At 42.3% G+C, this 13,984-nt stretch overlaps 1 protein-coding gene across 1 annotated transcript in view; it reads left to right on the top strand.

Moving 5' to 3' along the window:
* Positions 1-7,194: 7,194 nt before the first annotated feature.
* The window catches only part of LOC139412452 (dmX-like protein 2), a 52,431-nt gene continuing 45,641 nt past the window's right edge, over positions 7,195-13,984 (top strand). The window contains exon 1 of the mRNA XM_071159241.1: positions 7,195-7,578. Coding sequence (XP_071015342.1) covers positions 7,492-7,578 — 87 coding nt within the window. The 5' untranslated portion in view covers positions 7,195-7,491. The remainder of the gene's footprint in view (positions 7,579-13,984) is intronic.

Below are 13,984 nucleotides of genomic sequence, written 5' to 3'. Positions count from 1 at the left end.
CATTCCTACTGTCAGTGGTGAAGTTGGTTTTATCCTGTGTAATTTGTTGTATGTTATTTCATGGTTTTTGGAGACATACCTGATTTATGGTCATTGCCTGATTGTTCGCTAGACCAAGTGAAATAAACGCATCCATTGGAAGTATTGCTCTCTGAGCCTGACTCTACATCCACCACTCCTAGAATTCCGTGACACTGTCTGTTTGTGTTTGTGAACAGAGCCCCAGGACCAGCTTGCTTAGGGGACTCTTCTCCAGGTTCATCTTTCTGTAGTTGAAATGGCTTTGTTAAGGTTTGGGAATCACTTCCTTTTAGGTGGTTGTAGAATTTAACGTCTCTTTTCTGGATTTTGATAATTAGCGGGCATCGGCCTAATTCTGGTCTGTGTGCATTATTTGGTGTTTTACATTGTACACAGGATGTTTTTGCAGAATTCTGCATGCAGAGTCTCAGTTTGATATTTGTCCCATTTTGGGAATTATTGGCTGTTGAGCAGACCCCAGAGCTCACAATCATAAAGGGCAATGGGTTCTATAACTGATTTTTACCCAGATCCTAATTGGTATGTTGTATTTTATGTTCCTTTTGATGGCATAGAATGCCCTTCTTGCCTTGTCTCTCAGTTCGTTCATAGCTTTGTAGAAGTTACCTGTGGCGCTGATGTTTAGGCCAAGGTTTGTATAGTTTTTTGTGTGCTCTAGGACAACGGTGTCTAGATGGAATTTATATTTGTTGTCTTGGCAGTGGACATTTTTTGGAACACCATTATTTTGGTCTTACTGAGATTTACTGTCAGGGCCCAGGTCTGGTAGAATCTGTACAGAATATCTAGGTGCTGCTTTAGGCCCTCCTTGGTTGGTGACAGAAGCACCAGATCATCAGCAAACAGTAGACAATTGACTTCAGATTCTAGTAGGGTGAGGCCGGGTGCTGCAGACTGTTCTAGTGCCCTCGCCAATTCGTTGATATACAGTGCCTTGCGAAAGTATTCGGCCCCCTTGAACTTTGCGACCTTTTGCCACATTTCAGGCTTCAATCATAAAGATATAAAACTGTATTTTTTTGTGAAGAATCAACAACAAGTGGGACACAATCATGAAGTGGAACGACATTTATTGGATATTTCAAACTTTTTTAACAAATCAAAAACTTAAAAATTGGGCGTGCAAAATTATTCAGCCCCTTTACTTTCAGTGCAGCAAACTCTCTCCAGAAGTTCAGTGAGGATCTCTGAATGATCCAATGTTGACCTAAATGACTAATGATGATAAATACAATCCACCTGTGTGTAATCAAGTCTCTGTATAAATGCACCTGCACTGTGATAGTCTCAGAGGTCCGTTAAAAGCGCAGAGAGCATCATGAAGAACAAGGAACACACCAGGCAGGTCCGAGATACTGTTGTGAAGAAGTTTAAAGCCGGATTTGGATACAAAAAGATTTCCCAAGCTTTAAACATCCCAAGGAGCACTGTGCAAGCGATAATATTGAAGTGGAAGGAGTATCAGACCACTGCAAATCTACCAAGACCTGGCCGTCCCTCTAAACTTTCAGCTCATACAAGGAGAAGACTGATCAGAGATGCAGCCAAGAGGCCCATGATCACTCTGGATGAACTGCAGAGATCTACAGCTGAGGTGGGAGACTCTGTCCATAGGACAACAATCAGTCGTATTTTGCACAAATCTGGCCTTTATGGAAGAGTGGCAAGAAGAAAGCTATTTCTTAAAGATATCCATTTAAAGTTTGCCACAAGCCACCTGGGAGACACACCAAACGTGGAAGAAGGTGCTCTGGTCAGATGAAACCAAAATTGAACTTTTTGGCAACAATGCAAAACGTTATGTTTGGCCTAAAAGCAACACCCTGAACACACCATCCCCACTGTCAAACATGGTGGTGGCAGCATCATGGTTTGGGCCTGCTTTTCTTCAGCAGGGACAGGGAAGATGGTTAAATTTGATGGGAAGATGGATGGAGCTAAATACAGGACCATTCTGGAAGAAAACCTGATGGAGTCTGCAAAAGACCTGAGACTGGGACGGAGATTTGTCTTCCAACAAGACAATGATCCAAAACATAAAGCAAAATCTACAATGGAATGGTTCAAAAATAAACATATCCAGGTGTTAGAATGGCCAAGTCAAAGTCCAGACCTGAATCCAATCGAGAATCTGTGGAAAGAACTGAAAACTGCTGTTCACAAATGCTCTCCATCCAACCTCACTGAGCTCGAGCTGTTTTGCAAGGAGGAATGGGAAAAAATTTCAGTCTCTCGATGTGCAAAACTGATATAGACATACCCCAAGCGACTTACAGCTGTAATCGCAGCAAAAGGTGGCGCTACAAAGTATTAACTTAAGGGGGCTGAATAATTTTGCACGGCCAATTTTTCAGTTTTTGATTTGTTAAAAAAGTTTTAAATATCCAATAAATGTCATTCCACTTCATGATTGTGTCCCACTTGTTGTTGATTCTTCACAAAAAAATACAGTTTTATATCTTTATGTTTGAAGCCTGAAATGTGGCAAAAGGTCGCAAAGTTCAAGGGGGCCGAATACTTTCGCAAGGCACTGTATATGGGCTTAAGCTGCATCCCTGTCTCACCCCACAGCCCTGTGGGAAGAAATGTGTGTTTTATGCCAATTTTAACTGCACACCTTTTGTTTGTGTACATGGATTTTATAATGTCGTATATTTTTCCCTCAACACAACTTTCCATCAATTTGTATAGCAGACCCTCATGCCAAATTGAGTCAAAGGCTTTCTTTAAATCAAATTTCTCTCTCTCTCTCCCTCTCACATTCACTGCACACACACAAAACAGACACACACCCACATGCACATTGAGAGCCTCCTGCACTTCCTAACTGGGGCACGCTGGCTGGTCACATGACTTGGACCCGCCGGCTGGCCTGCTCTCCACATCTGCTCACAGGGAAGGAGGATTGACACACACACACATCAGAGTGGATTGGTTGAATGCACTTTCTCTGTCTGATCCCAAACCAATCTCACACTACCTATCATTAGGTCCTCGATGCCAATTGTAGCGCTGAAGAGAATAAAGTCACAGCTGGACTTGAACCAGTGACTCTGCTGTTAAGCACACTATCTCCTGTGTCATAAAGGTCAGGACCTCTTGTCTGCGGACATAGAACACTTCCATTCAGGGAAGCTGCATCATCACTTCTCCTTTTGGTTCTGAGTGGATTGCTACTATAGTCCCCAGGCTCCATTCAGCTCTGTTGGGGAGTGTTGACTTTCCACCATATTGTTTATACCCATTCGGCCCTCTCAGATCTGCAGATGGAAGTTAACAAGGACATACAGGTAGGAGTGAAGAGTTGGTTTGGAACTCGGCCTCGGAGTGTGTCCTAATGCAGGTGATCTCCCAGCCCTGGTATCTCTCAGAGAGTAGCCCTGTCTCTCTCCAGCCCTGGTATCTCTCAGAGAGTAGCCCTGTCTCTCTCCAGCCCTGGTATCTCTCAGAGACCCGCCTATAGGAAGCAGCAATGCCATCACTTTTGGCCAGATGTACTCTCAGTCTGTGATGAAGCCAAGGACTGTGTCTCAATAATCTGAAGCTGTTCCCTCGTCGCCTCCTCTCATTTATCTACACCAATCTGAAAACACAGGCTAGATAAAAAAGCAAGGAGGTGCAGATGTAAGGATTATACGTTGAACTATTGAGACTCACCCCTTGGAGAGGTTGGTGAGTGTGTGTGTGTGTGTGTGTTGTAATTAGTGAGAGTTGTCCTCTGGCTGATGCTGTGTCCAAGAGGCCGTCTGCAAACAGGTAGAGCCTGAGGGTATCATTACAGGATATGATATGGAGAATAATCATCACCAAGTAAGGAATCGTGCTGGGTTTGACCCCGTCTGTGTCACATTGTGTTAGTGTGTGCTCCACTATGTTGGCAAGACAACAAACCACAGGAAAGACGGTTGTTTAACGTTAAGCCATGTTAGGATTTTGAAAGTCATGTACAGCTGACATTAGGATGGTAATTCAAAATATAGGGATAACTTCTCGACAGTAAGGAGTCCTACACTAGTAACACATCAGTCCGGGTCCTATGGAAGATTCACTGCACATGATGTGTACAGTAAGTAATGCCATCGAATTTTGTAGTGTTTACTTCTGTGTGTGTGTGTGTGTGTGTGTGGGTGAACATGTTTGTGTGTGTGTAAACATATGTGTGTGTGTGTGTCATGCTCTCTCAGGACAAAAGCAATACTGTGTCATCACACACACACACACACACACACACACACACACACACACACACACACACACACACACACACACACACACACACACACACACACACACACACACACACTGCCCTGTTTGTTGTCAAGTGTGTCCCTGCTGCTAGCTGGGCCTGTGTGTTAGCGGCTTCCTGTCTTCGTCTCCTCGTCGTCTTATCCACAAATCTGAAGGAGAAGAAAAACAGGCGGAAGGAAAGCACCACGACGGATGAATTAGCTTTCACCTACAGATGAAGGATCTTCATTTTGCATTGTAGGAAAGTTTTCCTGCAACAGGGTGATCAAATAAACATCCCACATCTGTATTCAGCTCTGAGGTTTTTTTCACAGTGTAGATGAAGGTCATTTATATTTGAGGAGAGAAGAACACGAGTGGAAGCTGCATCAGAGTATTGAGATTCAGCCCTCTGACTGCAGGCCTGACTGTCTGACTCACTAAGCCTCCTCTGCCTGATCTGAAGGAACAATATCCTTTATGTATCACATAGCTACAGTAATACCACCATAGAAACAGAATCTCATTCTTGTTGTGTGAATACTGCTAGTGTATTAGCTACACATCTGTAATAGCACAGAATAAACGTCACAACATCGATCAAGTTCAATGCAGAACCATAGATTACATAGATATACAGCTCGTTCTATGATGTACACCTACTTGTCTACTCTAGGCTATTTATGCATGATGAAATCATTGTCATCACATATTTTAAATATTTACATCTAGATAAAGAAATGGGAGCTCTGCACATGGAATATAGTTGCTTCCCAGTGCTTCATTACCACACCCAAAAAGACAATATAGAAAGACAATCTAGGGAAGGTATTTAATTTTAAAAAGCATCTTACTATACTGAACAAAAAATAGAAATGCAACATGTAAAGTGCTGGTCTCATGTTCCATGAACTGAAATAAAAGATCCCAGAAATGTTGTATATGCACAAAAAGCTTATTTCTCTCAAATGTTGTGAACATATTTGTTTACATACCTGTTAGTGAGTATTTCTCCTTTACCAAGATAATCCATCCACCTGACAGGGGTGCCATGTCAAGAAGCTGATTAAAAAGCATGCACATTACATAGGTGCACCTTGTGCTGGGTACAATAAAAAGACACTCTAAAATGTGCAGTTGTGTCACACAACACAATGCTATAGATGTAATAAGTTGAGGGAGCGTGCAATTGGCATGCTGAATGCAGAAATGTCCACCAGAACTGTTGTCAGACAATGTAATGCTAATTTCTCTACCATAAACTGCATCCAACATCGTATTTGGGAATCTTGCAGTACATCTAACCAGCCTCACAACCGCAGACCACATGTAACCCCGTCAGCCCTGGACCTCCACATCCAGCATTTTCACCTGCGGGATCGTCTGAGACCAGCCACCTGGACAGCTAAAGAAACTGTGGGTTTGCACAACCAAAGAATTTCTGCACAAACTGTCAGACATTGTCTCAGGGAAGCTCATCTGCGAGCTTGTCATCCTCACCAGAGTCTTGACATGACTGCAGTTCAGCATCGTAACTGACTTCAATGGGCAAATGCTCACCTTCAATGGACACTGGCAAGCTGGAGAAGTGTGCTCTTCACGGATGAATCCCGGTTTCAACTGTACCAGGCAGATGGCATCGTGTGGGCGAGCAGTTTGCTGATGTCAACATTGTGAACAGAGTGCCCCATGGTGGTGGTGGGGTCATAGTATGGCCAGGCATAAACTATGGACAACGAACACAATTGCATTTTATTGATAGCAATTTGAATGCACAGAGATACCGTGACGAGATCCTGAGGCCCATTGTCGTGCCATTCTTCCGCCGCCATCACCTCATGTTTCAGCATGATAATGTATCGCCACATATCGCAAGGATCTGTACACAATTCCTGGAGCTGAAAATGTCTCAGTTCTTCCATGGCCTGCATACTCACCAGACATGTCACAAATTGAGCATGTTTGGGAGGCTCTGAATTCGACAGCATGTTCCAGTTCCTGCCAATATCCAGTAACTTTGCACAGCCAATGAAGAGGAGTGGGACAACATTCCACAGGCCACAATCAACGGCCTGATCAACTCTATGAGAAGGAGATGTGTCTTGCTGCATGAGGCAAATGGGGTCACACTATCTGATCGTTTCGGATCCACATCCCTACTTTTTTTTAAAGGAATCTGTGACCAACAGATGCATATCTGTATTCCCAGTCATGTGAAATCCATAATTAGGGCCTCATTTATTTATTTCAATTGACTGATGTCCTTATAGGAACTGTAAAATCTTTGAAATTGTTGAATGTGGCGTTTATATTTTTGTTCAGTGTACTTGCAATGGACCTTTGCAAACACTAATGTGCAGTCATGTCATATTCTCCAGAATGCACCAAAAGCCTTCCCTTGTAGGGGGTTGGGATTCCCTAACCACCCGCTGTTATGCCAGAGACACAAAGCAAGATATGACAGCGGCTGTTGGAATTGTTTTAACACTGTTAATAATTGACTCTGTTTCGACCAACTGTTTCGACCAGCTCTTATACTGATTGACAGCACATCATCGATATCGAAGCATTTTTCCCAAACCCCACGTATCTCTGGAAGATCAATGAACGCCTGCGTATTCGTCACACTGGTGCGTGATCCCCAAACCTGGAGCGTCATCAACATAGCAATTATAAAATAGAGCGGGTATATTGTCTCTGACCGAATGGGGACATTTGCCATTAAATATTTTTCAGACATTTTAACATATTTACAGATAGGGTAATTTAATAAGATTAAATATTGCGACAATTAGAAATTATAACTACATACGCTAGTCTCGTTCACAATCTAGACATGATATGTCTATGGTATGCAGTCGTGCCTTCGGATCGCCGTGAACGCGCATGTCATGTTCGCTGCAGATATTCTTCCTTCAGCGAAGCGCTGCCTGTAAGAATCCAGACGCTGTGTGTTTGGACACTGACAGCGAAGGCAGCCTAATTTCACATACATGTACACAACCTGCTATTTGATTCAAACCGACTAAAGATTATCCTCCACCTCCGCGGCGTTTTAGCGGACATTCGGAGAAACAAAAAACAAGCCGCTGGCAGACAGACTACAGACGGATGCAATTCCCAGCAGCAGTGGCGAGTTAGATGGAGAAACAGAGGGTGGACGAGTCGCTGTCGTAAATAATTAAATATCCAGGCATCTGTTGAAGCTAAAAGAAGGGGAAAATGCATCTCCACCAGGTGCTAACGGGAGCTGTGAACCCCGGTGACTGCTGCTATTCTGTGGGGAGCGTCAACGACATTCCTTTCACCGTAGGTTTTATTTTGATATTGAACTGATCTGACGCTGTTGGGAGACGATTATTAGCTACCTAGCTGTCAGCGATAGCATCCTTGCTAACTAACCAGCGCTAGATAGCATCTTGGCTAGCCATGTACAGACAGAGCGCTAACAAGATTCACAGAGTCGTCTGCATGAAGTGCACGGATATATTCGCGGGTAACGTTGAGTCAGTTCTGTGAGGCTGCCAATCCACCACATCATTCATTCGCTCTGACATTAACGTTCGGCATTAGCCAGCTAACCGTGGGTGTTCAAGGTTATCCTACGGTGTTCGCAGAGGATATAGAGCCAGAGCTAATGTTCTGTTTATTTGCTTTGGTCCTAAGACGGAAAGCCTGTCAGATGACCTTTATGATGCTGCGTGTTACAAGGGTCGACAGGGGAATTCGTTTGATGTTTTTACGCAATCTCACATGTAACATCGATAATAATGCAGTTTTCTTTCCAGCATCCAAACTATACATTGAATGATGTGATTGAAACGCCACACCTATCCCGGGGCTAGGGCTTGGTGTGGGTGTGTGTGGTGAGCGAGACTAGCTAACATTGGCGTCAGTGTGTTTCATGTATCATTAGCTCGAGCGGCTGTCAAGCTAGCATCAGCTGTGCAGGCGGTGACGTAGACAGCTAGTTGGCATCCTTTCAGAGGTTGCGTGTTATTCTGTGCATCATATCGCATTTACTATCCATCTACTATCCATATGAATAATATTATAGTCATTTGGAAATATAGTAGTTAGTCAGTGTGCATTTTGTCATTTGATGTTGGTCACCAACAGACCAGACACACCAACCCGATCAGTCAACACACACACACATTTTATTGTAAGAATATAATGGAATACATTTTTTTTAAAGTGATATTTTGAAACCGAGCCCAAGCCCATGCTGTTTTCATCTGCATTTCATATTTTGTCTACTATCACTCCTTTGTTAGGGAGCAGGCGTAGGGTCTTAACTTTGTCATGATATTGATAATAGCAATCCTATTTTCGTGTGAGTCCGTGTTCATATTTGACAACCTCTGCAGGCTTTTGGAGTTGCCTATACCAGATTGAGCTAAATACTAGCCCTACTGTTGATCTAGGTTACATTATAAACGGGGTGCTTCGAGCCCTGAAAGCTGATTGGCTGACAGCCGTATACCACGGGTATGACAAAACATACATTTTCTTTTACTGCTCTAATTAAGTTGGGGCTTTGTGGAATATGGCCAATATACCACGGCTAAGGGTTGTATCCAGGCACTCCGCTTTACGTTGTGCATAAGAACAGTCCTTAGCTGTGGTATATTGGCCCCCTCAGGCCTTATTGCTTAAATATAGCATGCTAAATGTTTCAGATCAGTGATAGACGAGGAAACAAAGATATTCCACCTCCGCTTGTTTACCCAGCCAGAGAATGAACCATTCTGTATACAGACAGAGAGATTCAGTGAAACAGAATCACATTGATGGATTAAGACCCAGTCTTTTGGTCTGGGGTCAAATGTAAGAGCAAAATCATCCACTTGTTAAGATACATAACATGCTGTCACAATGTTCTGATCAGTGATGATGAATGTTAAGATACATAACATGCTGTCACAATGTTCTGATCAGTGATGATGAATGTTAAGATACATAACATGCTGTCACAATGTTCTGATCAGTGATGATGAATTTTAAGATACATAACATGCTGTCACAATGTTCTGATCAGTGATGATGAATGTTAAGATACATAACATGCTGTCACAATGTTCTGATCAGTGATGATGAATGTTAAGATACATAACATGCTGTCACAATGTTCTGATCAGTGATGATGAATGTTAAGATACATAACATGCTGTCACAATGTTCTGATCAGTGATGATGAATGAGCCAGCTAGACAAGATGATCACGAGCAGCACTCACTGCAATTTAGCTATCGTTTCCACAGCCTAATTGTAGCCCAACCAATATCCAATTGGAGATTCAGTGAAAATAATAATTGATTTATCAAGTCCCCACGCTTGTTTCAAAGCAGCGTGAAACAGTGCTGAAATAGTTGACCAAATGTATTATAACAATTAGATGACTTTGGGAGTTTCAGTAAGCAACAATTTGATGCCTTCAATTGCATTAGCCTACTTTATTCCAATATTTCGTCATTCAGTGATATTTATTTATTTATTCCCACAGTAATTGTTGTCATGAAGAAAACAGTGCATGTGGTGGGCTAGCCTATGTAATGTAACATGCCCCGCAGAGTTTACAACTGGCAGGACAGGAGGTCAATCAAACTCAACCAAAACAATATATCCAACTTGGACTTAAGTAATCCATTGTGGGACTATTACAATTACATCAGTCATGAAGAATTTGAGGAATGTCCACTTTGTTAGATCAGATTTGTTGAATGTGCACCAGTCTGGTCAATGGAACAGTCTGTATCCATTGGCACCTTTACCGGATTTATAGTAGTAAAGGGCGCTGCCTAGCAACCATCAAGAGCTTAGTGCCTCAGCATGATGCATATACAGTACTAAGCCCTAGGCAGAACTTTACCTCAATCATGACTAGGTCGGTTGGCGGAAATTAAAAGCATAGGCTTTGTTGCTTGCAGTACCTTTCATATAAAGGAAAGTAGACAAAAAGTTGACTGGATGCTAAAGTTAGCGGGAAAACGTCTTGGTTTGAAAGGTGTATTAGTCTCCTGCCTGACTATCCTGGTTTGAAAGGTGTATTAGTGTCCTGTCTGACTATCCTGGTTTGAAAGGTGTATTAGTGACCCTGTCCTGACTATCCTGGTTTGAAAGGTGTATTAGTGTCCTGTCTGACTATCCTGGTTTGAAAGGTGTATTAGTGTCCTGTCTGACTATCCTGGTTTGAAAGGTGTATTAGTGTCCTGTCTGACTATCCTGGTTTGAAAGGTGTATTAGTGTCCTGCCTGACTTTCCTGGTTTGAAAGGTGTATTAGTGTCCTGTCTGACTATCCTGGTTTGAAAGGTGTGTTAGTGTCCTGCCTGACTATCCTGGTTTGAAAGGTGTATTAGTGTCCTGCCTGACTATCCTGATTTGAAAGGTGTGTTAGTGTCCTGCCTGACTATCCTGGTTTGAAAGGTGTGTTAGTGTCCTGCCTGACTATCCTGGTTTGAAAGGTGTGTTAGTGTCCTGCCTGACTATCCTGGTTTGAAAGGTGTGTTAGTGTCCTGCCTGACTATCCTGGTTTGAAAGGTGTGTTAGTGTCCTGTCTGACTATCCTGGTTTGAAAGGTGTGTTAGTGTCCTGCCTGACTATCCTGGTTTGAAAGGTGTGTTAGTGTCCTGCCTGACTATCCTGGTTTGAAAGGTGTATTAGTGTCCTGTCTGACTATCCTGGTTTGAAAGGTGTATTAGTGTCCTGTCTGACTATCCTGGTTTGAAAGGTGTGTTAGTGTCCTGCCTGACTATCCTGGTTTGAAAGGTGTGTTAGTGTCCTGCCTGACTATCCTGGTTTGAAAGGTGTCTTAGTGTCCTGCCTGACTATCCTGGTTTGAAAGGTGTGTTAGTGTCCTGCCTGACTATCCTGGTTTGAAAGGTGTGTTAGTGTCATGTGACTATCCTGGTTTGAAAGGTGTGTTAGTGTCATGTGACTATCCTGGTTTGCTGCCAGCCCGACAGAGCGGGAAGTTACTTTGGTCTATTGATTAATACATGAGTGATGTTTACGTTCTCTGTCTTGAAATTCCTTTTTGTAACCTGTGCCTGTGTTTGTGTAATAGATTGCCTATCCCTCTGTGAGTGAGTGAGTGAGTGAGTGAGCATATGGAACTATTCTCTGTATGACTGTGTAACAGAGTAGCAGGCTATCTGAAGTACAATAATGATATGATCATAGAAATCCCATTAGAAGTGGGCCTATTATATGGATATGATGACCTGTAAGAATTGACCATCTGCTGACAGTAGCCTGAATGGCTTTTGGCCTTAGCTCTCACACACAGCTAGCTTAACAGTGAAGTCTATCTGATACTATCCTACACACAGCTAGCTTAACAGTGAAGTCTATCTGATACTATCCTACACACAGCTAGCTTAACAGTGAAGTCTATCTGATACTATCCTACACACAGCTAGCTTAACAGTGAAGTCTATCTGATACTATCCTACACACAGCTAGCTTAACAGTGAAGTCTATCTGATACTAGCCTACACACAGCTAGCTTAACAGTGAAGTCTATCTGATACTATCCTACACACAGCTAGCTTAACAGTGAAGTCTATCTGATACTATCCTACACACAGCTAGCTTAACAGTGAAGTCTATCTGATACTATCCTACACACAGCTAGCTTAACAGTGAAGTCTATCTGATACTATCCTACACACAGCTAGCTTAACAGTGAAGTCTATCTGATACTATCCTACACACAGCTAGTCTAACAGTAAAGTCTATCTGATACTATCCTACACACAGCTAGCTTAACAGTGAAGTCTATCTGATACTATCCTACACACAGCTAGCTTAACAGTTAAGTCTATCTGATACTAGCCTACACACAGCTAGCTTAACAGTGAAGTCTATCTGATACTAGCCTACACACAGCTAGTCTAACAGTGAAGTCTATCTGATACTATCCTACACACAGCTAGCTTAACAGTGAAGTCTATCTGATACTATCATACACACAGCTAGTCTTACAGTGAAGTCTATCTGATACTAGCCTACACACAGCTAGTCTAACAGTGAAGTCTATCTGATACAATCCTGCACACAGCTAGTCTAACAGTGAAGTCTATCTGATACTATCCTACACACAGCTAGCTTAACAGTGAAGTCTATCTGATACTATCCTACACACAGCTAGCTTAACAGTGAAGTCTATCTGATACTATCCTACACACAGCTAGCTTAACAGTGAAGTCTATCTGATACTAGCCTACACACAGCTAGCTTAACAGTGAAGTCTATCTGATACTATCCTACACACAGCTAGCTTAACAGTGAAGTCTATCTGATACTAGCCTACACACAGCTAGCTTAACAGTGAAGTCTATCTGATACTATCATACACACAGCTAGTCTTACAGTGAAGTCTATCTGATACTATCCTACACACAGCTAGCTTAACAGTGAAGTCTATCTGATACTATCCTACACACAGCTAGCTTAACAGTGAAGTCTATCTGATACTATCCTACACACAGCTAGCTTAACAGTGAAGTCTATCTGATACTATCCTACACACAGCTAGCTTAACAGTGAAGTCTATCTGATACTATCCTACACACAGCTAGCTTAACAGTGAAGTCTATCTGATACTAGCCTACACACAGCTAGCTTAAAAGTGAAGTCTATCTGATACTAGCCTACACACAGCTATCTTAACAGTGAAGTCTATCTGATACTAGCCTACACACAGCTAGCTTAACAGTGAAGTCTATCTGATACTATCCTACACACAGCTATCTTAACAGTGAAGTCTATCTGATACTATCATACACACAGCTAGTCTTACAGTGAAGTCTATCTGATACAATCCTACACACAGCTAGTCTAACAGTGAAGTCTATCTGATACTATCCTACACACAGCTAGCTTAACAGTGAAGTCTATCTGATACTATCCTACACACAGCTAGCTTAACAGTGAAGTCTATCTGATACTATCCTACACACAGCTAGCTTAACAGTGAAGTCTATCTGATACTATCCTACACACAGCTAGCTTAACAGTGAAGTCTATCTGATACTATCCTACACACAGCTAGCTTAACAGTGAAGTCTATCTGATACTAGCCTACACACAGCTAGCTTAACAGTGAAGTCTATCTGATACTATCCTACACACAGCTAGCTTAACAGTGAAGTCTATCTGATACTATCCTACACACAGCTAGCTTAACAGTGAAGTCTATCTGATACTATCCTACACACAGCTAGCTTAACAGTGAAGTCTATCTGATACTATCCTACACACAGCTAGCTTAACAGTGAAGTCTATCTGATACTATCCTACACACAGCTAGCTTAACAGTGAAGTCTATCTGATACTATCCTACACACAGCTAGCTTAACAGTGAAGTCTATCTGATACTATCCTACACACAGCTAGCTTAACAGTGAAGTCTATCTGATACTATCCTACACACAGCTAGCTTAACAGTGAAGTCTATCTGATACTATCCTACACACAGCTAGCTTAACAGTGAAGTCTATCTGATACTAGCCTACACACAGCTAGCTTAACAGTGAAGTCTATCTGATACTAGCCAACACACAGCTAGCTTAACAGTGAAGTCTATCTGATACTATCCTACACACAGCTAGTCTAACAGTAAAGTCTATCTGATACTATCCTACACACAGCTAGCTTAACAGTTAAGTCTATCTGATACTAGCCTACACACAGCTAGCTTAACAGTGAAGT

Source organism: Oncorhynchus clarkii, chromosome 6, assembly GCF_045791955.1.
Source record: "Oncorhynchus clarkii lewisi isolate Uvic-CL-2024 chromosome 6, UVic_Ocla_1.0, whole genome shotgun sequence".
Classification (NCBI taxonomy): domain Eukaryota; kingdom Metazoa; phylum Chordata; class Actinopteri; order Salmoniformes; family Salmonidae; genus Oncorhynchus; species Oncorhynchus clarkii.
The sequence above is the reverse complement of the archived record's forward strand: the minus strand, read 5'-3'. Positions and strand labels throughout refer to the sequence as shown.